The sequence below is a fragment of the Mus musculus genome, chromosome 17 (genome assembly GCF_000001635.26).
Source record: "Mus musculus strain C57BL/6J chromosome 17, GRCm38.p6 C57BL/6J".
Taxonomy (NCBI): domain Eukaryota; kingdom Metazoa; phylum Chordata; class Mammalia; order Rodentia; family Muridae; genus Mus; species Mus musculus.
In genome coordinates, this window is record NC_000083.6 from 25,231,259 (window position 1) to 25,258,815 (window position 27,557).

A 27,557-nucleotide genomic window follows, 5' to 3' on the forward strand; every position below is an offset into this window, starting at 1 on the left:
TACCCAGTGTGACCTACAGAGCCTCGTACCTTGACTCGGCTAGGGGCAGCATAAAGAAACAACACAGGGACACAGAAAAGCTGGGAGCAGGCAGGCTGTGAGAGCTCTGACGAGCCATGCGACAACCACTGAAACCCAGAATCTTGTGTTTATTATGCACATCAGAGACAGCCTGAAGGAGTTAGCTCGTGTAGGTAGGAGTCTGTAGGTGAGCAGTCTCGGACGTCTGAGAGGAGGAAAGCACATGCACTTGCTAGTGTGTGCTCACACTGGTCAGCTTCTAAACTCATACTTGGACCAGAGGAAGGCTTGCTGATTTCACAGCTGACCTCTGTTGAAAGGCTGTGGTCACATCTGTCAGCTGTATACACCCACTCAGGACGTCACTTGTTCTACACATTCACTCAGGACCGCCTTGGCTCCCCACACTCACCAACCACCTCTTCCCCACAGGTGATCTTCCAGCTCCGTGCCAAACAGTGTGTGGCCTGCCAGGAGCGGGCCCATGGCACTGTCCTGCGGCCCTGCCAGCACCGTGTCTTATGCGAACCATGTGCGGCCAGTACCCCTGAGTGCCCCTACTGCAAGGGCCAGCCCCTACCATGGTGACCAGAGCCAGACCCATTCCTTCCCTGGTGAGCAGTATAAAGGCCTGGGCATGCCACGTGCCACTACAGTGTCGAAACTTGCCTCTGGTACCCCACGCCAGGATGTGAGCTCACACCCACTGTCCAACAGCCTTTCATATTATTTTCTTCCCTGCCATGTCCCACCATCGGTGTCAAGGTATTATCGAAGAACCTCTGAAGCACCACCAAACCCACTGCCTGTCCCCTAGGCAGGTAGCATGCTTTTGGTGCCCCCAGTCCTGAGGCTGCTGTGGCCAGGCCAATGGGAGGTCGGGCCTCGTCAAAGCACTTTGTGAACCGAGGAATTAGATATTATAAATTGTATAAGCTGCTTTCTAGGTCCATGTTTTTTAATATGCGATAACATGAAGCTTTATAAGTATACTGTGAACTTGAAGTTTCCTATCAGTTTGTGGTTGACTCATAGTAATGGTAACTACGTTAGATTTCATACTCTGAAACTATTTAGGAAAGGAACATTTATCTAGTAGTGAAGCACTAGAATTTTTACATTTTAAAATTAAGTGCAAACAAATAGTATTTATAAGCAGAGAGTGGTTATTGAAAGACATATACATTTAGATGTTCTTAATTTTATGGAAGGAACTAATTTTCCTAAACATGTGCAGGTGCACATGTGTGTGGAGTTTTATATTCCAGTATCATAGAGTGATATCCAGAGCTCTGTCGCGCACTTATGTGATCCGTGGCCACTTCCAAGTGCCTGTGCCTTGCAAGAGAAGTGAAGGAATTGGTTCATTTGGTTTTTTTCTTCTCCCTTGAAAGACAATTTCATGCTAATGAAAAACACAGCAAAAGAGTCAGACATTCAGAGGAGTCCAAGATCTACTGGAAGGAGCTGTGCTCTGATGTCTTATCGTCTGTAATGGCAACGGTGCTTTGTAACCTCTGAGTCGCCTGGGGCACCCCAGCTTGTGCTGAACAAGGGGCTGCGAACCTGAGACTGCAGTCTGCTGCACCTGTGACCACCCTCACCTCCAGCTGATCCAGAGGGGCCCAGAGGCACGAGTCCAGGACAGTCTTGGCACACATCTGGTACCTGAGCTGCACAGCCAGATAGTAATAGAATTCATCACAGGACCAGCAAACACAGCTCTGCTACAGTTCACCCATCAGTTTCCAAGGTGAATGTGGCTGCTGCTCACAGCTTGGCCTCTGGTCTGTGGCTCAAATTCTGCTGAGACTGTATCGAGGGTGGTGACTTCAGCTCTCTACCATAAAGACTGGGACTGTTCCTGGAAATCTAGGGAGGAGACATCTGTCCAGGTGACCCCTCCCATGGTGGCAGACCTAGAACAGGGTAGGTATCCTACCTACAGGTTCTGCCCAGGCCTCGAAGTGGTTCTCCTTCCCCATGGCTTTGCCAAAGACTTTTAATAGCATTTTTTAAGTGCAAAGTGACTAGATATAAAACATTTTTATCAGTGACCAAATTAGAATGTATTTAATATAGTAGGAAATTTAAAAGCATTTTTTAATATAAGACAAACTGATAGAAAAGACCTATATCATTTTAAAGGAAATGGATCTTCAACATTCCACAGCTAGCCCACTACTTAATAAGGTAACTATTGACCTGATTTCAGTGACTTTTGTTTGTAATTATAGTGATAATGATTTATTAGCTCAGTACCTAGATCATGTGTATTTTGTGCTACTGTTATCATGGTTTAAGATTGTTTATTTTTATTCATATTTATGAACTGTTTCCCATGTCAGGCTTTTGGTCTCTGTGGTAACAGGACAGTGTTTGTGATTGATAGCTCATCGGGACAATTTCAAGTTGTATACAGTTACATTAAGCTTTAGATTGTATGTAAGCTACTCTGGTTAACTCCTCCTGGGCTGACATTCCAGGCTGGGGCTGGGCAGTTCTGGGGCTGTTGTGATGGCTGGGGAGGCAGGCGGTAGTGCACCCTGGGTCCCATCCCATGCGGGGAGCTTTCCTGAGCATCTGCTCTTCTGGAATCAGGCTGAGCTCTGAGGACAGGTGTGCAGGGGAGGACCAAAGAACGTCCCAGAAGGGGCCACTTTTCCCATCCATTCCAGACCTCTTAGGAGCTGAGGCTTCTAGGATCTACCCTGGGTGGGAAGGGCCAAGAAGGGGAGAGAGAGCCTTAAGGCCCGTGTGTGGGTAATGGAGGTGGGGCCATGGGTCTAGGAACTGGGACCCACCACTGTCCTGATGCCTGTTGTCGTCTAACTCTCTAGTGTTGAATAGTAACAGTATATGGTAGTGTCAGAGTCTTGTGTACCTGGTTGGCAGGCCTTCCCCCAGTATGGATGCGCATGTGGATTAACTTATGGAAGCCTTTGTGTTCATTTGTTCTCAGAAATTAGTTGAGAATGTTATGTGAATGGAATCTTCTTAACCCAGATGGTCATATTTATAATACATAACCATTTACTTTAGTGAATTGTTAAAGTTGTTAACATTTGTTTAATTTTTTTTACAATAGCATTTATGCAATGGTTTACAGAAGTCATGGAGTTATTTTTTATCAGTATGGAATTAATTAAAACTTTGAATCTTTATTTTGTCTGGATCTTTGGGCACAACAAAGGCTGGCCAGCAGGTCCCTCTTGTTTGTCAGTGACACTGTCTGATCTAGAATATGCCAAAAGAAGCCGTGTCTACACCACACCAGTTTTGTTCACTCTGTGAAAGGACACTCAAAGCTCAGGATATTTCTATTCTTCGTGGCCACCTTGCTCACAGGATGTTCCCACGTAGTCCTGGGTCACTCCGCAGATGCTCTGCTGCGATTGCACCTATGGGGAGCTGCTGACCCAGGTGCTGAGAGTGAGTGGTTTCTGCCAGAATGGGTAGCAATAAAGATCTGCCCCAGTGCTGCAGGCCCCGGAGTGGCTGGCAGCTGACCAGGGCAGGCAGACTGACCTGTGGGCTGAGTGTGGGGGATTCCATGCTGTTGCAGCAGACTCGTCAGTCTTTGTACCTCCTGTGACAGCTCTGCATGTGCCTAGACAAGATGGCCAGCCTGGTTAAACCCTGGTGGATGCTATCAGAACTAGGGACCCCTGTAACCCTCCCTCTGTCCCCAGACTCTTACCTTTCTACAGTTGTCCAGAGTCTCAAGCCCCAGGCCCTTGGAACCTCCTGCCAGCTGGGTGGGATGGGTTTCTCCTGGGACCTTTAAGTAGCCAGCATCCTCAAAAAGTACCCTTAGCAACTTCTCATAGCCCTGAAGGTGGAAGAGGTAGGAGGAGTACCTGATAGCATGGGCAAGGGGACAACCCTGAGTGTGCACCCACCTGTGGTGTGATCAGTTCGTCTGCCAGGTCCTGTTCCACCTGGTCCCAGCGCTGCTGCAGGGCCTCTGACAGAGTTGGATACACTACAGACAGCAGGAGCCAGACATTGCAGTCTCCTACCTCCCCCCCCCTTCCCTGGACCCACCCCTACCCAGAGGCCTACCTAACAAAGAGTGGGGATGGCAAACAAGAGGGGTCTCGAATGTCAATGCATAGACACAGGTGCTTGGCTCAGACACGTGGGCCAGTCGGTTGATCTTTCCACAGGTGAGCTCCACCTGAGAAGAGAGCCTGAGTGGCTGGTGGGGGCAGGAGGTTGCTCTCTACCACCTACTTTCCCTGTGGGCCTCACCTTGCTCTGCCGGCTCCGGGAGTGGCAGGAGTCCCCATCAGTCATCCACATGCCCTTGAAGGTATTGTTGATGATTTCCCACTCATGCCAGATGCTGGGGAAAAGGAGCAGCAAAGCAATGATGTGGGGGCCCAGGGAGCAGGTTACCACCACTGCCCTAGCCCAGCTTACCCAAGGATCCCGCTGTAGGCGTTCCAGCGGAAGGTCTGCTCGTGCTGGGTGACGTTGTGGAAAGGGCAGAATTCATACTTGTACCTGGGAACACAGGCACATCAGGAGCTCTGCAGACTCCGCCCACTCCACCCACCAGCCTGGCACTCACGTGGACTCCACTAGGCTAAAGCACTTGCCAGCAAGTCTGAAGAGATGCAGGGGCCCTGGGGAAGAACACAACAGCAGTTAAGCATCGGTATAAACTCTGCTACCCCTAAAGCTGGAAGCTAAGGTAGGCAGGAGAGCACTAACCATCAAGGCCAGAACGCCCCAAGCTCCTTTCCTAAATGATTGGGAATGCAGAGGCAGGCTGACCTAACTCCTAGGGACTGACAAACTCATCTCCAGACCACAGAACTGGTTGTCTGTGGCAGGATTCCCATGCTTGTTCCTGTGGAGGAGGCTCTCAGTATCTGTCTAGGCTACATAATGAGACCCAGTCTCAAAAATTAAAAATGAATGAACAGGGTGTGGACCTTTAATCCCAGCACTCAGGAGGCAGAGGCTGACAGAGCTTTGTGAGTTTAAGGGCAGCCTGGTTTACAAAAGTGAGTTCCAGGACACCCACTGTTATACAGAGAAACCCTGTCTCAAAGAATAAAAGAGTTAAGAAAGAAAATCTAAACTGCAACCTTATTAGAAAGGACCTGCTTTACCACGCAGGCCCAGCTTTGTGATTCAGATCTCTGATCACATGCTAAACTGTACTTAGATGTACAGTCAGTTCTGATGCTCTCCTTGATAACCGAAGCCAGGAGCATGGGTCTTTCTCATGGCTGTCTCTAGCTACTTTATAGCGTCATTTCTGTCTTCACCTTCCTGTTGTGTGATGTCCTCTCAATTCGGGCTGAGTGACTTCCCTTGGTGTTCCTGATAGGACAGGTCTATTGATTCTCCTGCAGGTTCTGTTACTTAAGAAAATACCTGCCTTTTTGAGGTGTGCCAGGGACTCAACCTAGGACCTCGAGCATATATTCTGAAGTTCTATTGACCTGGGGCTGTATGAGAAAAATAAGAACAAAAACTGGGGGCTGGAGAGATGGCTCAGCAGTTAAGAGCACTGACTGCTCCTCCAGAGGTTCTGAGTTCAATTCCCAGCAACCACATGGTGGCTCACAACCATCTGTAATGGGATCTGACACCCTCTTCTGGTGCATCTGAAGGCAGCTACAGATTGTACTTAAATCTTTTTTAAAAATTGGTTCTCTGAAAAGATAGCAATACTGACACCTGGAAGCTGGGTGTGATGGCTTCGTGCCTGTAACCCCAGCACTGCGGAGACTGGAGCAGGACGCACTGGTGTGGTGCTGGTGCCAGCATGGGGAGATGGTGTATTCAGAGAAGTGTGTGTTGTGCAAGCACGAGGAACTGAGTTTGGGTCCTCAACACCCACATAAGAAGCTGGATGCCAGCAATGTCAGTGCTGGACGGGCAGAGATGGGCGGAGTCTCCGCGACTTGCTGGACAACCAGCCTAGCTGAATCCTTGAGCTTTAGATTCAGTGAGAGATCCTGACTCTCAGTAAGTGTTCGGAAGCAGTAGAGGAAGACACCCAACCTTGACCTCGGACCTCCACACAGGCACACACAAACACATTACACAGAAAGAGAATAGGAGGGGGTGAAGAGACGGGTGGGTGGTCGTGAGCACTTGTTGCTTTTGTGAAGGATCCAGGTTCGGTTCCTAGCATGTACATACGTGATGGCTCACAATCATCTATAACCCCAGTTCTAGAAAACCCAATGCCTTCTTCTGGCACAGGTACTTCACACAATATGGTACACAGACAGCAAACAAGCAAAACACCCAGTAAAATAAAAGCTTAAGTAAAAATAAACTGAGCCTGTAAAAATAAACCTGTAGCCAAACTGACTAGGAAAAGCAAAACTGTAAGTAAGTAAGTAAAACTAGAAATAAAAGTTGGGGTATTTGCAACCAACATCACAAAAGTAAAAAGGGTGATTGGTAACTATGAACGAATGGATGTAGTTGAAACTGACAATTTCCTCCGAAACACGGGCTTGCCAAGGGTGGCTTCGAGGAAGCAGCAGGCAGCTGTGAATGAGCACACCTGTGAGGTTAGGCAGCCCATCTCCTAGGCTGAGTAGCCCTTCAACCAAGTAGGTTTCTCTCACCCCCCCTCCCTATCTCCCCATCCTCTCTCCTGCCAAGACTGTCCTGGAACTTACTGTGTAGGTCAGGCCTGGGCTTGAACTAATGATCCTCCTCTGAGGTGCTGGGATAATGGTCTTGTGACAGTCTATGCATACTGTATCTTTTTCTTTCTAATATTGCTATTAAATGAATAAAAATAAACATCTGCAGTACTGGGTTCCTAGCAACATCTGGCCCCTCCTGGCCAACCAAGGAGCTACATGTTAGTTTGGAAGGGCTGTGGAGAAGTCTTACGATTATACACAAATACACGCGCGCGCGCACACACTATTATACACAAATACACACGCACACGATTATACACAAATACGCACGCGCGCACACTCACACAACCTCACAATGTAATGGTAGCAGGACTTAAAACAGTGTCACCTTATGAAAAGGAGAGAAGATGGTAACAGTTGACTACGAGAGGAGCCTGGTAAGTGCTCTGCAGCCCTGAGCTATCTCTTCTTCACGGGATCAAATCTACAAACCAGCTTGCCCAACATGCCTAAGATAGTGGGTCACCAAATCCCCAGAGTGCAGCTAGTCACGTTTTTTTTTTTTTTTTTGGAATCTTTATCATGTATCTACTTATTTATTTATTTATTTTTATTAGATACTTTATTTATATACAATATAAATAAATATTAAATAAATTTATTATTATATATATTTATATATATTTATATTATATATTTATTTATATATAATATAAATATATATATATAAATAAATATATATTTCAAATGCTATCCCGAAAGTTCCCTATACCCTCCCTCCACCCTGCTCCCCTACCCACCCACTCCTGCTTCTTGGCCCTGGCATTCCCCTGTACTGGGGCATATAAAATTTGCAATACCAAGGGGCCTCTCTTCCCAGTGATGGCCAACTAGGCCATCTTCTGCTACATATGCAGCTAGAGATATGAGCTCTGGGGGTACTGGTTAGTTCATATTGTTGTTCCACCTATAGGGTTGCAGACCCCTTCAGCTCCTTGGGTGCTTTCTCTAGCTTCTCCATTGGGGGCCCTGTGTTCCATCTTATAGATGACTTGTGAGCATCCACTTCTGTATTTGCCAGGCACTGGCATAGCCTCATACGAGACAGCTATAACAGGGTCCCTTCAGCAAGATCTTTCTGGCATATGCAATAGTGTCTGGGTTGCCAAGGTTCTTTTATGCTGGCCAGCCCTGAGCCACCTCCAACAGCTTGTCTTTCAGTCCTCCTAGGATCTTAGTCCCAAATTTCCTGTGCTGGTGCCCTCTCCACTCCGTAAGACCTAGAAAGGGCTAGATACACCTGGAGTGTTGAGTCTTCATACCCAACATCCCTAGAGCTTCTAATTGGTCTAAGCACCTGTGGAAAGTAGAGGCTTTAATACCACAAGTTGGAGGCCAGCTTGAGTCTACTATAAAAGACTTTGAAAGACTCTTACCTTAAAAACACAAAAGTAGCCGGGGGTGGCACACGCCTTTAATCCCAGCACTTGGGAGGCAGAGGCAGGCGGATTTCTGAGTTCCGGGCCAGCCTGGTCTACAAAGAGTTCCAGGGCTATACAGAGGAACCCTGTCCCGAAAAACAAAACGAAACAAAACAAAAACCCCACAAAAGTTAGGGATGTGACCCAAGCCTTGAGCGCTTGCTTGCTTAGCCCTAGGTAATCGCCAACCCTGGGAGCGAGAGGGGATTGCAGTTCCAGTATATACTTCAGAGCATTTAAAACACTCAAGTTTGACAAACGAATTCGTAACCCTTCAGCGAGTACATTATGAGTCCTTCATCCAAGGCACCCTTCCCTCCCTAACCGAGAGCTTTTTTCGGCCCCCTCAGTCAGCACCTCGGCCAGCTCCGCACCCTCCCGCGCTCACCGGATACAGCTGAAGGCTCTCTCTTGGGCTGAAGGCGGCTTGCCTGGGGCAAGAACGGGTTATTCAGCCTATGGAACAGAGAAGGTCAGAAGAGCCAGCCAGGCTCGGTCCCCAAGCCGCAGGACCGTGATCCGCTCACCCGAATGTGTTAGGCTCCTCCACCACCTTCATCTTCCCGGCACATGCCGGCGCGGGCCCTGCGGAGCGGGGAGAGAGGTGGTGAGTAGGGAGCGGAGGCGCGAGCGACGCCAGCGCGCGGGGGGCTATGTGCGCGGAGCCACTGACCCTGCGACGCGAGCCCCAGCAACATCAGGAAGCCAGCCAGCCGCCCCGCCATTGCTCCTAGGGTCTCACGGTCACGTGAGTGACAGCCGGAACTGACTCCCCTCAAAACCGGAAGCTGTGCGAGCGCGCACGCGCGCACGCTCTTGAACAAACGCTGGAGCTGAGGATTTCATCTCGGATTTCATCTAACATTATGGGCCGCAAGAAAGTTGCTCGCGGATCCAGGAAAGAGAGCGGTCGTGTTCGGCGACCCTCTGGCCGCTCTCTGGATGCTTTCGCTGAAGAGGTGGGCGCTGCGCTGCGTGGTGAGTTTGGAGCAGTCGGAGCAGCGGGTCGGGCCTGGGAGCAGGCGCTGAGGACCCGGCCTTCTCTCTCTCCTTGTAGCATCCGTGCAGCCCGAGGAGGCCGAGGACCAGGGCGGCCCGGGCCCTGCGGCGCTGCCTTGTGCCTTGGCTATGTGGGAGCTTGGTCACTGCGACCCCAAGCGCTGCACGGGCCGCAAACTGGCCCGTCTGGGTCTGGTGCGCTGCCTGCGCCTGAGCCAAAGGTTTGGCGGTCTGGTGCTCAGCCCAGTAGGCACTGAGTACGTGTCTCCGGCAGACAGGTAGACACCAGAGGCCTGGGGATCGGGGAGGGGTCGGAGAGGGGTTGGAATGCCCTTCCCACCATCTTGTCTTTGTTAAACTGCCCTGTATCAGGAGTATCATTTTCTTCAAGCCTTGCTTATTGGTCTTGGATGTCCACATCTTTCATATGAGCAGAGTTGTATTTAATTTGACCCTTTTCATAGAGCAGGGCTATAGTGTAGAAAGCCTAGGAGAAACATTTGTTGTGTAAAGTAAACACTGTCCAGCTACCCTCAACTGCTTCCTGAAGGGTTCTTTCTACTATTGCAATAAACCATAACTTCGAAATAGCAGAGTGATCTCTCATCTGTAGTGAAGCCAGTCTCCAAGGATGTGCCTTATTTGGGGCCCTAGAACCTACCCTACACTCTCTGACAGACAGCTGGTGGCACAGTCAGGGGTCGCAGTCATAGACTGCTCCTGGGCCAAACTGGACGACACACCCTTTCAGAAGATGCGAGGGAGCCACTTGCGGCTCCTGCCTTACCTCGTAGCTGCCAACCCTGTAAACTATGGCCGGCCCTGCAAACTTTCCTGTGTGGAAGCTTTCGCTGCTGCCTTCTGCATCGTAGGTGAGTTTTGGGTCTGACAGAAGCCTGGCAATGGCAGTCTGGAGGCTGACTGCTTGCCCCCTCCTCCTCCCTCACCTGGAGACTGGGGTTTCTTCTGGCAGAGTCTGAGCAAGGGGGTGGGATGTGAGGAGAATATATTGGGAGCCATTAGAAAACAGCCTTTGTCTTCAGTCTCAGTGCCCACATACAGTCTTAACCTTATGAAGCAGAGGTAGAGGCAAAATGGACCACTGCCTTCCCTGGATGGTGTGTGGGCCCAATGGCTACCCCGTAAGACACAGAGACTAGGATAATAGGACTGTTTCTCAGCAAATGAGAGGAACCTTGGGAACTGTAGAGGAGGTGACAGCTTCCTGAGATAGCAGGCAGGGTCATGCAGTTGTGCTCTCTATAGGTGTCCCAGGCATATCTTTGGTTTTTGTTCCACTAGGCTTTTCAGACCTTGCTGTCATTTTGCTTCGGAAGTTTAAGTGGGGCAAGGGCTTCCTGGACCTGAACCGGGAGCTCCTGGATAAGTACGCAGCTTGCCGTGGCCCGGAGGAGGTGTTGCAGGCTGAACAGGGGTACTTGGCTAGCACCAGGGACACGCCTGAAGAGGACATCGGTGAGTCCTGGTGTTGGCTGGGAGCCCCAGAGAAGCAATCAAGTCCCTCCAGGGCCTTAGGAGCCTAGAGCCTGAAAATCACTTAGAAGTCCCCTTCCTCTCTTCTTCTTTCTTTCTTTCTTTTTTTTTTGGGGGTGGGGGTGGGGGTGGGGAGAGGGTTTCTCTGTGTAGTCCTGGCTGTCCTGGAACTCACTTTGTAGACCAGGCTGGCCTCAAACTCAGAAATCCGCCTGCCTCTGCCTCCCGAGTGCTGGGATTAAAGGTGTGCGCCACCACGCCCTCTCTTTCTGTGTTCAGATCCCTTTGACGTGGACTCAGGGCGGGAGTTTGTGAATCTCAACAGGCCCGTGGCCAGCACCCGGTAGGTCCTGTGAGCCCCCAGGTGCTTCTGAAACCTTGACCCAGTTCCTCCGGCCTTGCGGGTGTGGCCTTTTGAACAAGGCCTGGTGGTGATTACAAAGTGTAAAGCAGCTGCTTGCTGAAGGGGGTTGGGCTCAGAGCCGCCTCTGCTTTAGGGCTTCTCTAGCGAGCCTAACAGGGACGGTCACCTTGCTCAGGGCTGTGGCTGTACTGTGGTCCATCTCACTCCCAGGCTACCTGAGGACATGGATGACACTGATGGGTCTGAGGAGCACAGTGAAGATTCTGAGGAGGACAGTGATGAGTGTGAGGAACCAGGACCTGGTGCTAATGGAGGAGACAGCAACTACTCTGGAGCTGAAGAGACCCCAGAACAAGAGGCTCAAGCCAGAGACTCCACTGAAATTTGGAAAGGGATCAAGAAACGACAGAGAGACTGAAGGTCACAAACATATTATTGAAGCTGGTGTGCATTATTCAGAAGTGGCAGTAGGACCTGGGGATGGACGGGCCTGCTGGGACAACCTTGTTTAGTGTCCTGCCTTAGTGCTCTCAATAAAACCAAGGAGACCCCGCTATGGGTTGCTTTGTACGTGGCTAAGCGCTGGGGAAGTCTACCCGGGCAGATCTGGCCTGTGAGGTAAGTCTGGTATGGGCATATAAAGATGCGTCAAGGGATGTCTGAGCAGCTAGCCATCGAGCCCTTCAGCCTGGTCTCCACCTGTGGGCAATTCCTGTTCCTAACCGTGACTGTGGGAGAAACTCTCCTGGGACCAGGAGCCAGGCCCGGACCAGAGCACAAGTAACCCTCCGCTGGCCCCTTGCTCACCTGCGGTGGGGAGTGTCCGGGTCCAGGAGAGAGAAGCCGCAAGCAGTGGAAACTCTGCCCTCACCCTCTGCGGGCAGGGCCTTCTCTAGGAGAGGCTTCCCCGTGACACTGCTGTCATGGGGCACAGATTATTTCTCATCAAGCCGAATGATGGCTACAAAGGTGTGAACAGCAAAGTTGGCCTCCACCCTTGTAGTAGTGGCTTCTACTCCCTAGTTATGACCATAAATGTTTCTCCCCAAGTACAACCCAGTAGCCTCTAGGGGGCAGAGTCCTGAGAGCATATGACCACTGCTCTGGGGTGGGGTGGGGGCGCCCACTAGGGTCAAGTCCCATCCATCCTGCTGTGTCCAGGGCGGATGCTGGCCAATTCCACAGAGCTGGCTGCCCATATTCTGGGTGGGGCATGCTGGGGCACAAAGGGTTCACAGCACACACCAAAAGACACAGCAAGGGCAGACAGAAGCCACAGGGTCCAACCAGAGCAGGCAGGTCACATGGTGAGGGAGGGGCCCCCAGAAGCCCTTGCTGCACAAAGTGGGTCCCTCAGGGAGATGGGGAGGGCGGCACTATGACCATCAAGGCGCTCAGAGGTCCGCCTCCATGCACTTCTCCAGCTCCTTGAGTTTCTTGACAAACTCCTGTGCTTCTCTGCTGGTGCGGCCTTCTAGCATCCGCAGTGCAGACCTCACTGTGGGTGGACGTGCAGTTGGGCACGAGAGGCCAGTTTAGGCCAGGCCCAGAGCCCTCAACCCTTGGATTCCCACTCACCCTGAGCTCTGGGCCTGCGCAGGTGGAGAGTGATAGGCTGACCTGGCCTCATGCCCCCTCCCACATGCGGCCTTGCGATGCCACTGATGCCACCCAGACCAAGGGCTGCTTCCCCAGCAAAGTCATTGGTGGACAGCCAGTCGTGGTCCATAACCGTGAACAGCACGCAGGCCCCGCGGCGGCGGCACGCCTCAGCAGGCACAGAGCTGTGGACAGGAGAGTCAGGAGCCTGCTGCGGCCATAGGGCCCAGGCAGCGGGCACAGCAGGCCGGGCAGGCACTCACAAGTGGAAGAGTTCATCGTACACGGGGTGCAGCGTGCGAGCTTTGACTTGGGTCCTCTGGCTGCGGACCAGTGGGAAGAGGTGTGGTGGACCAAGCTCCACAATCACGAACGGGTCACTTAGGCCTAGAAGATACATTGGGAGCCAGATGTCTCCCTGCCCCCAGCACCCCATCCACCCCCAGCTGCCGCTGCTGTGCCTCACCGTTGGCATCCAGAGGCAGTAAGTCCGCCGCATGCAGCACCTCCACAGCTAGCCGCTGCTCCGCTGCTTCATAATGACACCGGACAGTCAGGCGCCCAAACCGGTTCTGCTCCAGAGACCTCTGTGGGAAAGGCCAGTGGAAAAAGCCAGCGAATGAAGCCGGCTCTTCGGAGCAGGCCTGTGTAGACAATGACAGACCTACCTGCTTGAGCTTGTCCAGGTAAAACTGCTCGATGCACTCCCGGGTGGAGCATTTGTGTAGCCGGAGCTCCTCCTGCAGCCTCTGCAAAGGAAGCTGCCGCTTGTAACCCTGGTCTCTGGCATCACAGCCGAGTGGCTTCCCAGAGTCATCTGAACTGCCTCGCGGCCATCTGGCTTCGCCAACACAGGGATGCCTACAGCAGGGCACCAAGCTAAACTCGCTCCTGCGGAAGGCTCGCTCACCTTGTAGCTTCCATCCCTCAGGTTCTCCAGGGGCAGCCCCTGTCCCTCGGCATGGAAGAAACTGACCAGGGCCTGCACCGGGGAAAGAAGAGAGAGTTGTCAGAGGGCTGGCCTGGGCTGAAGACCTGGGGGATCAGAAAGCATGGGGTCTCAGGAGCCCAGGCAAAGCCACTTCTCAAATTTGAAGTGCCTTAGACACCCCCAGGAGGCCTGGGAAATGCCAGACAGCTGTGAGAACAGCTGGTCCTAGGGTGTCTGGGCAAGAGCTGCCAGCGCAGCTGCGGAGTGCCTGCCCAGAGGTTTAGTGTCCTGGGGGCGGGGGGGGGGGGAGCACCAGGGAGAGGACTTTGGGGAGATGGACCTGGGAGCTCCTTGTGACCTTACCTCCAGTGTGAAATGGAAGCGCCCGTAGAAATCAGCAGAGACATCCCTGTTTGCACTCAGCGCCTGCAGAATGGCCTGAAGAAGCAGCTCCCAGAGGGCCTCCAGCACCCTGGAGGAATCGTACCTGGGTGACTCCCTGGGCCAGCACCACCCCACCTACCCCACTGCCTAGCTGGTACCTGTTCAGGTTCTCCTTCACCAGCGCGTCATTCAGCAAGGCCAGCTTCTCATCTAGGTACTTCAGGAGTGGGGCTACAGCCTGCAGGCGGGAGTCCTCAGGGCTGGCCAGGCTGGCCTTCAGCCCGCCCCCTGCATCCGCACTCCCTGCTCATCCCGTGTACTTACCTCATCGTTCTGAATCGAGTCAGGGGACAGGCTGATGTGCTGTATGTACTTCCTGATGTCGGCCACCATCTGAGAGAGGGGTGGTGCTCAGAACAAGAGCAGGACTCAAGAATAGTCCTCACATGGGTACAGTCCCGGGCCCCACCCCTCTTCCCACCTTGGAAGTCAGGTGTGCTGTCACAGTGTGGGCCTCCCGGTGGAGGTCTTCGTCCAGGGCCTGTATGCAGCTGAGTAGAGGGCGGGGGAGCACTCCCTCCAGCCCACTGGCCCCTTCAGACCACGCCAGTCCTCTTAGTGCCTGCCCCGAAGCTCTGCGCACCAACTCCACGTTGTTGAGCACCACACAGAGCTGGAAAGGTGGGACCAGGGGCAGCTGGGCAGTTGTCATGGGAGGGGGTTGGGGGAGGGGCGCCCAGCCACCTGCTAGCTTCACCTGACACCCAGCCTCTCACCTGCTCACTCACTGCCTCACCAGCAGCCCCTGGCTGGGTGTCCACCTTCTTCCTCAGCAGTTCCGTGTAGAAGAGGGAGGCCTCACACATGTCCTGGGGCAGGAGATGGGCTGGGAGCTTGAGACCCTGCCCCTACCCCATTTCCTGCTCTACTCCCCGCATAGCCCCAGCTCATGTACCTGGCTGAGTTGAGTGCCTAGCCCCTGGGCCTGGGAAGGGTCAGGCCAAGCCAGGCGGACCCAGAGCTCCTGAATGTGACTAAGGCAGAGGCTGGCGGTAGCTGCAGAACTACTGTGTTTGGAAGCCGCATCCACAGGCTCCAGCTGCAAAGGCAGAGGTGCTGGTGTTGCAGGGGACTGTGAGGAGGCAGCACCATGCATCTGGGCACACACTCACCGTGTCTACATCCACAGCTCCCTGAAGGCGCCACTTGGCCTGGTCCCGCAGCACCTGCAGCCAGAGCTTCACAGCTGGCAGGAATGGGGTGTGGATGCCAGCCAGAGCTAGGGAGCGGCTTTCCCTGCAGAGAACACTCACTCAGAGCCCATCAAGACTCATACACCTCCACCCAGAGGTCTCCACATCAGAGCTAAGGGGATACAGGTCTGAGTTTGGGGTACTCACCGTCCAGGGATGCAGCTCCAGAAGCGCTGGGTGTCTGCCAGGGTCAGGTAGAGCTCAAAGAGCCCCGAGGCCACCTCTAAGTTCATCTTGGGGCTCAGCTCCTCTGTCAGCACCCATGCCTCCTCAGCCACCTGCCTCAGATGGTGGGATTAGGCCACTGCCAAAGTTAATCTAGCCCCCTCTTAACCAGGGACTTCCCGGTTTCCAGTACCCACGGGCACCCAGGGTAAGGGACTCCCCCCTCACCAGACGTTCCAGCTGCCGGAAGGTAAGGGTGAAGAAGTCCACCTTAAGGATACTGCAAGAGACACACCTCAGCTTCCAGTTCCCCACTAGCCAGTCCTACCAACCCAGCAAAGCCCATTCTGGCCTTCTACCGTCATCCAGGGGAAGAGCCTACCCATGGAAGAGGCTGGCATAGACCCCATAGCACAACTGCAAGTCCTCATAGATGATGTCTGCAAGCTCAACAAGCCCCGCGAGGCGCTGCGGCCCTGGCTGTAAGAAAGCCAGACCTGGAGTGACCCACGCAGCCTGCAAGTGCCCCGTGGCTCCCGTCCAGGCCATCCAGCTGCACACCTGCTCTCGGGGACTCTTGGTGTTCAGGAGCTGGTCATACCACTCACGGTTGCCCCGCTGTAGAGCAGTAAAGGCAACAGAGTCGATTGAAGGGAAGAGTCAGGCTAAGGGGCTGTGGACAGCAAGGGCCGTCAGGGACAAAGGGAAGGAGGCCAAGATGGACCCAGACACACCTTCAGGGCAGCAGCAATGTCCATGCTGAGCTCTGTCTCAAAGGGGCAGATTTCAAAGGCCGGCTGGAAGAGCTGTAGCTTCTCCAGGCACCTGGGGAGGACGGCTAACTGAGGAGACCAGCCAGCCCCAAGCCCCAGCCCATCAGGCCCCTGGCCCTGCTCTGCGACACCCACTTCAGCAGCAGCTCCAGGCGATACACAGCCGTGCTGTTGGTGGCGGGGAAGTAATCTCGGAGCTGGCGCAGCAGCCTCAGCCCGAACTCCGAGAAGGCAGAAAAGCTGTCAGCCAGGCTCTCCTCCTACAGGGTCAAGATCCAGGTGGCTTTGCTCATAGATACTGAAAACCCGCTGCGCTGCTTACTGTAGCTACCCCAGTCCCTTCTTAACACCATTCCATCCTCCTCCAGCTCCCATTTTTCTGCACCTGTGAGCCACGGTGCCTTAGCTCCTGTCCCCTCTACTCCATACTGCCGGTGCCCACTTTGGCCTGCTGCTCAGATACTTGGCCACCTCAGAGGCATTGCCCTCAGCCCAGTCTGAGCTTAGTAACAGCTGCCCAAGGTTACGCGGTTACAACCATTGCTTCCTTACTGCACAGCGCTCTTTCCTTCAAAATGTCTCGTGTTTTCAGCCCCTATGAGGGCAGGTCTCTTCCCCTTGGCTCCAAGTGAGCTCTTTTTCAACAGCACACAGCTCGGTAGCAATGTTCATGCCTACCTGCTCCTGGGGCAGTGAAGCTGCCTCCTCCCAGTGGGCCTGCACGTCTTCCAGCAGCCCCAGCAGGTACCCATAGTCCAGGGTCCGTGTCTGATGGTGACGGCTACTGACTTGCCAGTGCCTGTAGGAACGCAAGCTTGTGGTCTGCTCTTGCTTAACAGGCCCACCCTGCAGCACTGCCATTTCTCACGCTCCACCCACTTCTCAGGAAGCTCTACCCACAAGGGCCACCCTGTCTACTCACAGCACCGCCAGCTGCAAAGGGGAAAGATTGCTTTGGGCTCCATGCAGACAGAGGACTGTGGTCCCAGGCCCGCTAAGCTCGCCACGCCAACTGCTGGAATTGGGCTGAAGAAGGTATCCAAGGGTGGGCAGAGGCCAGAGAGTCCCCTCCATCCCTGCTCTAGGCCCTTACTCTACTCAACAGCCCAAGGACACCCACTACCTCTTCCACTCGATGCTCAAACCGCAGCACACGGCTGAGGAGCAACAGGTAGGACAGGAAGCCCGAGCGTCCACGCTGACTCATAACAGTGTCCCTCTGCAAGGCAGAACCCAAGGTCTGTTGTCATCAGCTCTGCCTGAGCCTTGAAGGCAGGGGTGCAGATCTGCTCCCTATAGCTTCCTACCTGGGTGGTGATCAGCTTCAGGACCAGGTGGCAGTCTCCCTGCACACGGGAGGCACTGGATCGTGGTTCCAGCTTAAACCAGCGGTCAGCACCTGCCACAGGCACCTCCTGAGAGGGATGAGGGTGGGAAGGTGTAATGCCCAGACACTCTGCCCCTCTCCTTCCCACACAGTCACATATGGCTGGAGTATGGCTCAGCAGTAGAGAGCTTTCAAATCCCGGTAAAGATAAAACAGGACTAACGACCCTCTGGGACCTCAGAATGCTGCATAGCCCACCTCCTCCAGTGACAAGAGAGTGGAATGTGCTATAGGAATCATAGGATGCTATCCAGAGATGCCCAAGAGCCCTGAGGCACCTCCCACGCACCCACCAAGCATCCTGGGGTACCCATCCACATCCCATGTCTTTGTCCCATCCCTCCTCAAATACCCGGATAGGGATGTTGAGGCATCCCAGGAAGTCATCAGTGTGGTCCTCAGTGGGTCCTGCTGTCCCATTTGCACGGGCCGACTTGACAATCTGTTTGAAGTATCTGGCACAACAGGGTGGATAGCAAGGCAGTGCCACTCTGGTGGTCCTGGGAAGCTATGGGTCCCTGCAGCTAAGCTGCATGCACAGGTCTAGGGTTATTACGTCCCCCCTCCCCCACCCCATACCTGGTCATGCCCTTCAGGCCAATAACTTCATTTAGCTTCCTGCATGCCTCTGCCAGGGATACATCATCATCATGGTCCCTGAAGATGGAGGATGTCTCAGCTGGAGTTCCCAGCCCAGCTCTGAGAACCCCCTCCCCAACTACTTCTCAAACTAGAGGCACCACCACCCTCCACGCCCTGCAGAGCTTGGGGTCCTCTACCATATGTCCAGGTGCAGCTGGTCTGTGTTGACATCGTCAATTTCACTGCAGAAAAGACAGAAATGTCTATGAAACTCCCTGGCTATATCTGCCCAGCATTGAGGAAGGGTGATGTCCAAGAGCAACATGTAGTAGCCGTAAATTCAGCTTCTCCACACAGACTGCTGGGCTCACATCCTAACTTTCTACCTGCTACCAGCTATGTGGTCATACCAATACATCATCAGTGGGCCTCAGTTTATTCCTTTGGAAAGTGGGTATGTTACCAGTCCCTCTTATAAGTTGCCTGGAGCAACTCTTTTTTTTTTTTTAATTATTTATTTATTATATATAAGTACACTGTAGCTGTCTTCAGAGACACCAGAAGAGGGCATCAGATGCCATTACAGATGGTTGTAAGCCACCATGTGGGTGCTGGGATTTGAACTCAGGACTTCTGGAAGTGTAGTCAGTGGTCTTAACTAACCATTGATCAATCTCTCCAGCCCCCCCACCCCCCCCATGGAGCAACCCTTAATGAGTGTCTATCATTTGAGGTATATGACTATCAGCAGGGTAGGAGCCTTACAACAGGAAGTGCTCTTTCCAGACAGGATTCAGGGTGCTGTTTTTGACCTCCGTGACCTGGATACACTTGGCAGGCAGTGGGCTGCTACGCTTGCTGCCCTTTCGGAAGCCAAAGCGCTGCTCCTTCTGCCCACTGGGCTCCTGGGGGGCACTTGAGGCAGGCAGGATGCCCAGCATACAGTACGGGTCACTGAAGCCTGAAATGGAGCAGGTGCCTCAGCCCTTAGCCATCCCCCCTCATGTTCTGCACTCTCCACAGCTTCCAGGAACAGCTGCCAGGCACTGCAAGGGCCTGTCGGAAACCCACTCACCATTGGGGTCTTTAGCCAGAAGGTTCTTGGCACGCATGACAGAGACTTTCAGGGCGTATGTGGGGGCCTGTCAACAGAAGGGTACTGGGGGATTTCACAGGACTAAACAGCCTCCCACTTTCCCTGCCACCCTGGCAGCCCTCCCTGCCACACCAGTACTGTTGCCAGTCAACTAGCACCTGCTTGGGTGGGCATAGCCTCACCTTGGCCTTCTTCACACGCATGATGGCCTCCATGTGTTCCTCAGAACTGGTGCCAAACACCTGTGGGTAGTGGGCAGGTAGACAGGAGCCTGCAGAGAAGCTGTGCTGTCCTGAGAGTCTCAAGGAATGCACAGAGGAGTGAATGATCCCTCTGCCCCAACACCAGGAAGTCCACTGTCTGAGCACTCAGAGGCGTGAGCCAGTGAGGGATAATTCAGAGTACAAGCCAGTGAGAAGGAAACATGTCCTCTGAGTACACCCCGATTCTCTGAGCACCAGGCTGCTCTTCCTAATCATCTCTGAGTTATCCGTCTTGCATCCTCTGCACGTGTCTACATGGCTAGCCAGGTCTCAGTCCACTGTGTATATTCACCAGTGTACAGTGGTGTGTGCATTCTGTGACTCTGTGTGTCAATCAGGTGATGCAACAGTGCCTGTGTAAGCGCTTGCACACCTGTACACACATATCACACCTCAATCCTCCCCCGAGTGGGGCCCTACTCACCTGCTGAAGGTAGCTTAGCAAGACCTCCTCGTCATCTACCTGGTCAGGGCCCATGGTGCCAGCCCGGTGGAGGACTGTGTATAAAGCCTCCTCATAGAGCATCTCCACCTTCAGGAAACAGGCTGTGAGTTCCCAGCCCGAGCACAGCTTCTCAGCCCCTGCTCTGCCCTTGTGTGCATCCAGTCCTCAGCCCCAGGTAGCTCTTCCCACTGTGGACTGGATGCCCAGCCTCTGTACCTCTGATCCTGCTCTCCCAACCGCACTACACACCTGTCCTAGAGAAAGGAGTTACAGTCACTCCCTGAGCTTAGACACACCCCCGCCCTGCCCCCATTACCTCCTCTTGGGTCAGGGTTCTCAGGCCACGATTGGGATCCACAGGCTCAGCAGGGGCTGGGGAACCACTTCGAAGAAGAACCTGTGAGGGTTGGGGTAGCAGGTGAAGATCTCTGATGGCAGGTGAGGCCCCTTAGTCTGCAGCTGCCCCTGACAGCTTAGTCTGCCTCTGGCTGGCTGGACGAATGTGCTCCAGGGAGATGAGAGTTAGAGGTTTCAGTGGGCAGTCAGATGGAGCTAGGACAGTACCCTGTGCTGAGTAGCTCTCTAGGCCCTTCACAAATGGATTCCTTACCTCAGGACATGGCAGGCCCTGTCTGCCATCCCCCTTTTTCAGGATGAGGCGCATGTGGGCAAAGAACTCCACACCATCCCCAGGTTTCCTGGAAGAAAGCTTGGCTCAGAACACCATTCCACGGAGAGAGTGGATCAAGGGGAAAACCCTCGTGATCTTGGCCTTGAGTTCAGATCCCTTCCCACCCAACTGAATTGGCAGTGAACAGCAAGTGTACAGGCCAGCTAGGGAAAGGAGGCCAGGTCTACATGCCCTGCAGGGTTGGCCCTAGGTACCCACCAGGCCCCTGTGGGGGGCTCCTGTGAGTTTGTGACCTCAGGTTCCTGCTCTGTCTTGCGGCGGAAGGACGGGCACACCTGCACCTGCCTGAGCACGCTGCTCTTGATGTCCAGCAAGGTTGACATGGCAGCCACCTGTAGCGAGTACATTAGTTGATCAACTGTTCTATCACAGCACAGGCTAGCAGAGGGTAGATCAAGGCTCAGGGGCCTGCTACCATCCTGCATTCTGCTAGGTCCCTGAAGGGGGGGCTTTGCGAACTCTGCTGCCACACTGGATAAGTGACCTAATAGCCTTTTGTGCCCCCTGTAGAATGGCTTTGGGAGACAGTGGCAGACACCCTCAGGGGTGGAAGGAGAAGTGCCAGAATTGGTCTCTGTGTCAAAGTACTTCTGGGATCTCAGTAGAGACAGATATGTTCTGCTCCCACATCCAAGGCTGGTACCTGTATTGTGCCCCGATCACCCTAAAAAGTATGACAGAATGTAGCTGTTTCATGTCTCCTCACCCAGGCCTTCTCTGCAGGAGGCCAAAAAGCAAGGTAGAGCACTTGTCTATGGCTTGGCCCTTACACCCATAAGCCCAGGGTAGGGTTGGCAGCTGTCACTGAGCCCAAGATGCCCATGAGCTACTCTGGGGTCCTTACATACATCCAATAAAACACAAGGGGCCAGTACCCCCCAGAGTAGATTTTGTACCCTGCAGTCAGTAGAAAGGAAAAGAGAATGAAATCCTCCGTGTGTCTCATCTGGGGATGGCTGGAAGTGCTCAGCTGTATCCTAAGCTCCTTGTCACCTAGCACATCAAATCAGCTGCCTGCCTGTTGCTGTGGCAACCAAGCCATTCTGCTGCAGCCTGCCAGAGCAGCCTGGTTTTCATCTCTAGGAGAGTGGTCTTGCAACTGCAAATGGCGTCTAAGCCCAGGCTGACCCTGTGGCCCCCACTCAGCCATTCTATCCTAAAGTTGAGGTTTGCCGATGGAAAGGTATGGTCTGAACTTATCTGTCTATAACCCTGGTAGGTAGCTGGCACTCCAAGGGACCACAGTGGCAGTTCTAAGACTGAATACCAGAAGGACACCCCTCCATTTGGAGCAGCAGGCCTAGGATCACCTGAGAATTCTTGCTTCTCTTATGTTTGATGAATTTCCAGATCCTACCTACATCGAGGAGGAAGAGCTGCGGCATCCACGTCCACATAACCTTCCGCTCAGTTTTACCCTGCAGACCCCAAGTTTAAGACTAGTACAGTATCTAAGATACCATGACCTATTGAGTGCCCTGTTTTTAAAACACCACCCTGCCACCCCCCCCCCACCCTGGGTCACACAACCACTTCTGGGTCTGGGCCTTCCCCACACTACCCCAGGTCGGTCCTCTCTCTACTGAGGAAAACAATCCCACACCACAGAGCACCTACTCCTTGGGCTCCCTGTCTTGTTGGCTCATTAATAAGAGACCCGTGCCTGCCATCCACTACAGGACATTGGTACCCGTCTACCCAGTTGCAAGGGGAGACTGTCATTTCCATGGCGTAAGACAGGAAATGGATTCCGAGGCAGGTTCTGCTCCTGGCCCAGGGTCTCCGGCAGTCAGAGGATGCAGCTTCTTTCTGCTAGGGAGCCTTCTGTGGCAAGAAGCCCTTTCTTCACCCTCCCTCCATTTCCACTATCCCCACTGGCTCAGCAGTCCTCCGCTGTGCTGCATCCTGACCCCTTTGCTCCTGCGAGTTCCTATCTGATGAGCCCCCACAGCTGCAGAGGTGATGGAGGCCAGGTGGCTCTGCACGCTGAGGAGAAGCCCCACAAACCTCTCAAATGTGGGGACCCAGTAAGCTTTTGCCACACATAGCCAGCCTGTCCTGAGGTCCCAGGTGTCACAAGCCCAGCTCCCCCCAACTAAAAGGAGAGCTGCTCCCCCTTGCGCTCCCCCTGCGCCCCAAGCCAGGAAAGCAGCCGCTTCTTGAGCTGTTGCCAAGGCAACCACCAGCCGCATCTATGTGTGACGGGGCCATGGGGGCTTGCAGTCCTAGAGAAAAATGTGACGCAGAAGCAAAGTAAGCTGACAGCGCTGGAGCGAAGGTGGCGTGCACCCCACTGCCCTGCCTCAAACAAGGAGACAGGTGTGGGCTTGGGAGCATGCCCAGGGTCACCACCGGCAGGTGGTAGCCTGAGATTTAAGGCTCTGCTGTGCAAACATTATTATATTTTCCTGGGATGCCCTGCGCTTGGGTTCAGCTCTACCCCCCTACCCCGAGTCTGTTGCTAGGTTGAGGCTAACAGCAGGATATCAGAGCCAGTCTCTGTGAGAGATGGTTCATCTGGGTGCTCAGAAACAGCTCTGGTCCCCTTGGAAACCCTGGGCTGCTTCAGCAGCTGTTAGTTTTTCTCTGACCCAACAGCTTAGACCCCAAGAGATGTCGGTCATAGAGGCCTCTGACCGGGGCCAGCCAGGTGAACCCCATCATTCACCTCCGCCTTCGAAAGCCTGTGGGCTTGACGACTGCCTGCGGATTTCTGGAAACCTCGGCCTGTAGGGGATAGCAGTGAGCTATGGGCAAAGATACCCCCAAGAGCCCACTTTGCACCCCAGTCTCTCTGGTAGGAACAGCTCAGACGCTGTCCTGTATTTCACTGTCCCTCCTAGGCTCGGATAGTGCAGCCAGATGTGCCCATAGGCCTGCTCAGTCACCCAGTAGGGTCAGAGTCATAGCTCCCAGCTGCCCACTAAGCAAAGGAATTATCCGCCAGGAAGCTCTTGCCATATGAACGGGAGGGAGCCTGTCCAAAGCTAGGGTCACTTCATTCTCAGTCCAAGATGCCGGCAAGCTGTACAGAGGCAGGGTTTAACCTAGGACTCTCACCAAGCTGTCACCTACCAGACAGCCCTTTAAAGGTCTTGTGGGGCAGTGAGGCAGAGAATTTAAGGGCAAAGGGCTGGAGGGGTCTCTCTGGGCTTCCAGTCCACAGCAAACACAAGGGTGCTGAGTGGGGTAGTGCCTATGGACCTCTCCACGGCCGGCCTCAGTAGCTCAGCCTCCAGTCCTCAGGTGGTCTACCTGTTACACATTCTGTTTGCAAGCTCATCCCTCCCTGAGTCACAGGGAGTGTAGGGGTGTGTAGGGGGAGATCTGCACTGTGCTCTCTGTGGATGGATGCTCTCCAGGCCTACAGATGGAGACTGGTTCACTCTACCCTGGAGTCTTACCTGCTACTTACCTGTCTCTGTTGAGTTAGTTGCTCCTGATCGGCTGTTTTTGATGATAGGGGCGGGGGAGGCTGTGGTTACCCTCCCCTGTTCTATTGAGGTTACCTTCTTCTCCTTGAAGGCAGGAGGTCTGAAGGGAGTTTGGTCTTGGTCTTGCTTTCTTTCTGTTTCTATTTCTGTCTCTCTCTGATTCTGTCTCTCTGTCTCTGTCTCTGTCTCTACCTCTGTGCCTCTCTCTCTCTCTCTCTCTCTCACACACACACACACACACACACACACACACACACACACACACACACAGTCAGACCCCAGGCAAATGGTGGGACCCGAATTCCTGGGTAACTAGGGAGGAAAAAGGCTTACCCTGGCAGGGATTTTGGGTTACTGAGGGCAAAGGTCTCATGAGGGGAGTCGGAAAGTGGTAGGGACACGGGCGCTGGGGCCTTGAGGGGATTCAACCTGTTCAGAGAAGCCCCGTAGGGCGTCTCCGAGGTCCCCAGCTCCGCTTCAGTCAGGGGCCTCTATTGGGAAAAAGGGTTACAGTCAGGTGGCTCAGCAGCGGCGGCCGTGGGAACCGAGGTTGAAGGTGTGCACTCTCTGGCTCTGGAGGTCTCACCCTTCAACCCTCCCGGGGAATTCTGCAGTGTGGACCTCCAGTAGCCCTTTACTTAGCTCAGAGCCTAGGACGCCGGCCGTGCGACCCCGCCCCTCTCTCTGAGCACGCGCGGCCTCAGTTTCCCCAGGACCTCAGTTTCCCATTGCCTCTGACGCCAGCAATTCCCGTGCTCCACCCGGAGCGTAGTGCAGAAGCCAGGGGTGGGGGTGGGGCTAAGCCCGAGGGGGCGGTCGCGTCCGTCCGTCCGTCCGTCTGTCTGTCTGTGATAAAAAGCAGGTTAAGCCTCGACGGCAGTCTGACGACATTGGGCAGGAGTTACAGCACTCACCGTGGACAGGGCTTCGGGGGCCACAGGGTCGGGGGGGTCCCTGCTGGCGCTGGCGTTGCTGTCGCACTAGCTGGGGACACCGAGGCACAGCGACCGCTAGCAGCCGCGCGCGCTGGAGACTGAGCACTGCAGAGCGGGCGCCGCGGGCGGGGGGCGCGGGCGGGCGGAGGCGGGGCCTGGCCTGGTTTGCTGGTCAGAGGTTCCAGCCCTGCCCACCCCTACCCTGCGCGTTTGGGGTCGGCAGGGGGTCTCTACCAGCACGGTAGTGGCCAGAGAGACCCTGCTCTGGGCACAGGGCTCAGTAACCTACAGGTGGGTGCAGGGACAGGTTGTGTTAGCTGTCCCCCCACCCCCCTTCTCCTGCCCCGAGGGAGGAGGCTGTCACGGGGTCTCCTTCCCAGGGCCGCAGGGAAGCTACAGTCGCCCAAAAGAAACAGTCGCCCAAAGGAAACACGAAGTGCCTGGTGTTTCTTGAAGTGCTGTACAGCCATATCCAAAGTCAACCCTCTCACAAAAGCTCTGCTGCTCAGTACTACCCGGAGCTGCTCTCTTCCAGGGAAGTCAGCTCTGGTATTAACCTGGGACATCTCGTGATGTCACTGCTATCTGTGAATGTGTGCAGAAGACACACATTAAGCCACATCCTGCTGTTCCCAGCCCACTTCTCCTAAGGCCCCCTCCACCACTTGAGGTCACCTGGAGACTTGTTAAATGAGTTGCCTGTCCAGTTCCTAAAAGTGCGAGCTCTGAAGCTGGGGCAGAGGAAATACCTGACAGGGTTCTTTGTGTGGGTTCTCAGCACCCACTGGGAGTTGTTCTTGGCTGTTCCAGGGCTCAGTAGGCCCCTGAAGACTGACACAAACTTCGGTGGGAAACCACTGGTGGCCATGTTGCTTCTAAGTAGTTCCACTTTGGAGTTTATACCAAAAGTCTCATTCTTTTGTTTGTTTGGTTTGGTTTGATTTTTCGTTTCTCTGTGTAGCCCTGGCTGTCCTGAAATTCACTCTGTAGACCAGGCTGGCCTTGAACTCAAGAGTTTCCCACTACTGACCGGTTTAAAGGTCTCATTCTTATGGGAAGGACTCCAACCAGTGTGAGGGTCAGGAAAGCAGGCCTGAAAATTCTCCACTTCAGACTGTAGCAAATGACATCTCTGCTGAGGCGACAGACTTTCCAGAGTGCTGGGCGGGGGGCCTTTGTTCCTCATTACTGGGATTTGGAGAGGAAACATCTGAGGGACAACAGTCAGGCCATAGTCCTTCATTCCAGGGGACATACAGGTGAGGTCACCTGTCTGTATCCCAATTCACATCTCTGTCAGTCCCTCCATCCATCACTGAAGACAGGCACCAGAACAGAATATTGTCCTGCAGAATGCTCCGTTCTCAGTCAACCTCTGGCTTGGCACAGTCCGGCCAGGCAAAAGTGATAAAAGTCAAACCCACTGTCAGGACCAGGATATCAGATGAGCAAGGGAAGGTCCTGGACTCTATGCCCCACACTGTCCTGCTATAGGGGATAGGGGTTGGAGTGGGATAGCCAACTCCTCTCCCAGAGTCTGGAGTTGATGCACCCATAGTATACTCTTGTGTCATGTTTTGCCAACCTGTTGGAACACACACACACAGGGCAGTGGCAGTGGCAGGGGAGGGGAGAGAGAGAGAGAGAGAGAGAGAGAGAGGGAGAGAGAGAGAGAGAGAGAGAGAGAGAGAGAGAAACTGGTTGCCATGGTGACGGTAATGGCTTTGGGGTAAAAGGATGAACTAAAGCCTGCTGTAAACAGGAAGTGGAGGGGGGAGCACCACTGCAGGGGCTCCAACGTCTGAGACTGGGTTGGTTAAGATTTGCTCCTGTCTGATAGGAATCTGAGATCCAAACATGGAAAGAGAGGCTTTTAGTCACAGTACCGACTGGGTCCCAAACCCAGCCCCAGGAGTCCAGTCATCCCCAGGCTCTTCGCTCCACAGACCTTTGTGTGTGTGTGTGTGTGAATGAGTGACAACCCATTGGTGACTCATCCTAAGACTGGCATGGCTCAGATGCACTGCATCCCTTCTCCTTGCCTCAGAGCCTTGCTTGACCGCATCTATGATGCGGTTCAGATCAGTTCCTGAATTGAGCCGGTGATGGCTCATAGGATCAGAGACCAGGGGCTTTGGTTAGAGTTCCATCTTCCCCTGAGGCTTGCCAGAAGCCATCCAGCAGCTGAAGAAACTTGGCTTCAGAGGCAGATGTGGCTCAGGATAGCCTGCCTGACAAGTCAGTCCTTGAACTGCAGCTCACACCAAGTATTTTGTGACCTTCCTGAAGTCAGTGTCTAGGTACTGGAGCCAGCTCAGGTGTGGTGTGAGGTTTTCTTTTTTCTTTTTCCTCAAAACCAAAAACCAAAACCAAAACCAAAAACCCCAAAAAACCAGATTTTCATGTAGCTCAGGTTGGCATCAAACTTCCAACTTGCTAGGTGACCATGGTTAACTTTAATTTTCTGATCTTAAATGCTGGAATTACAGGCAAGTGCCACCATTCCTGGTTTTAAGCAGGTGTGGAGACTGAATCCGGGGCCTTGTGCATGCTAGGTAAGCATTCTCCCACCAAGGGGTAAGAGCCGCTGTCTCACATGCTCATTTTTGTAGGACCAAGCTGGAGGGGCGGCAG

The 27,557-nt window shown here is 53.7% G+C and overlaps 4 protein-coding genes and 1 non-coding gene across 33 annotated transcripts in view; 2 read left to right on the forward strand and 3 right to left on the reverse strand.

Moving 5' to 3' along the window:
* Positions 1–3,185, forward strand: part of Unkl (unkempt family like zinc finger) — a 46,083-nt gene extending 42,898 nt beyond the window's left edge. For 18 of the 20 annotated variants that reach the window (XR_003952198.1, XR_003952197.1, XM_006525022.4 and 15 more), the window contains one exon: positions 454–3,185. Coding sequence is in view for 18 of the 20 variants with exons in the window: in XM_006525022.4 (XP_006525085.1) it covers positions 454–609 (156 nt within the window). In the remaining 2 variants the exon portion in view is untranslated. The remainder of the gene's footprint in view (positions 1–453) is intronic. The other 2 variants (NM_001197024.1, NM_028789.3) reach the window with 1 other exon arrangement.
* Positions 966–9,070, reverse strand: Gnptg (N-acetylglucosamine-1-phosphotransferase, gamma subunit). Of its 3 annotated transcripts, none has more exons than XM_017317383.2 (11): positions 8,802–9,070; positions 8,656–8,713; positions 8,517–8,584; positions 4,598–4,652; positions 4,447–4,530; positions 4,276–4,369; positions 4,087–4,201; positions 3,924–4,006; positions 3,722–3,853; positions 3,550–3,631; positions 966–3,432 (listed from the first exon to the last, which is right to left on the reverse strand). In XM_017317383.2, the coding sequence occupies exons 1-11, from the start codon at positions 8,851–8,853 to the stop codon at positions 3,392–3,394; spliced, it is 864 nt and encodes a 287-aa protein (XP_017172872.1). In that variant the 5' UTR covers positions 8,854–9,070; the 3' UTR covers positions 966–3,391. The 3 variants fall into 3 exon arrangements, with proteins under 3 accessions (XP_017172872.1, NP_001333666.1, NP_766117.2); NM_001346737.1 differs by having other exon boundaries at positions 3,037–3,464; positions 4,087–4,222; positions 8,802–8,882; NM_172529.3 differs by having other exon boundaries at positions 3,059–3,464; positions 8,802–8,858.
* Positions 8,883–11,541, forward strand: Tsr3 (TSR3 20S rRNA accumulation). Of its 6 annotated transcripts, none has more exons than XM_006524840.3 (6): positions 8,909–9,087; positions 9,186–9,405; positions 9,806–9,999; positions 10,430–10,603; positions 10,901–10,964; positions 11,196–11,541. In XM_006524840.3, the coding sequence occupies exons 2-6, from the start codon at positions 9,257–9,259 to the stop codon at positions 11,401–11,403; spliced, it is 789 nt and encodes a 262-aa protein (XP_006524903.1). In that variant the 5' UTR covers positions 8,909–9,087; positions 9,186–9,256; the 3' UTR covers positions 11,404–11,541. The 6 variants fall into 6 exon arrangements, with proteins under 6 accessions (XP_006524905.1, XP_006524903.1, NP_080952.2 ...); NM_026676.3 differs by having other exon boundaries at positions 8,912–9,106; NM_001163718.1 differs by having other exon boundaries at positions 8,912–9,106; positions 9,186–9,384.
* Positions 11,401–25,106, reverse strand: Baiap3 (BAI1-associated protein 3). 3 transcript variants are annotated; one of them, NM_001163270.1, is made up of 34 exons: positions 24,903–25,106; positions 20,753–20,886; positions 20,474–20,561; positions 20,180–20,260; positions 19,843–19,950; positions 19,338–19,397; positions 19,135–19,201; positions 18,825–19,020; positions 18,257–18,301; positions 18,057–18,134; positions 17,830–17,932; positions 17,398–17,505; positions 17,214–17,309; positions 17,013–17,116; positions 16,769–16,889; positions 16,226–16,350; positions 16,052–16,142; positions 15,879–15,935; positions 15,700–15,797; positions 15,546–15,597; positions 15,300–15,430; positions 15,072–15,195; positions 14,855–14,998; positions 14,676–14,768; positions 14,381–14,572; positions 14,224–14,292; positions 14,058–14,137; positions 13,879–13,987; positions 13,495–13,566; positions 13,253–13,333; positions 13,051–13,171; positions 12,848–12,971; positions 12,564–12,769; positions 11,401–12,483 (listed from the first exon to the last, which is right to left on the reverse strand). In NM_001163270.1, exons 2-34 carry the CDS (start codon positions 20,875–20,877, stop codon positions 12,380–12,382), a joined length of 3,453 nt encoding a protein of 1,150 aa, NP_001156742.1. In that variant the 5' UTR covers positions 20,878–20,886; positions 24,903–25,106; the 3' UTR covers positions 11,401–12,379. The 3 variants fall into 3 exon arrangements, with proteins under 3 accessions (NP_001156742.1, XP_006524705.1, XP_006524706.1); XM_006524642.3 differs by lacking the exon at positions 24,903–25,106 and adding an exon at positions 23,970–24,896; XM_006524643.4 differs by lacking the exon at positions 24,903–25,106 and adding an exon at positions 21,451–21,879.
* On the reverse strand, positions 14,293–14,380 carry Mir3547 (microRNA 3547). Its single transcript, NR_105931.1, has one exon. It is a non-coding gene; the product is annotated as a microRNA 3547 (primary transcript).
* Positions 25,107–27,557: the final 2,451 nt, after the last annotated feature.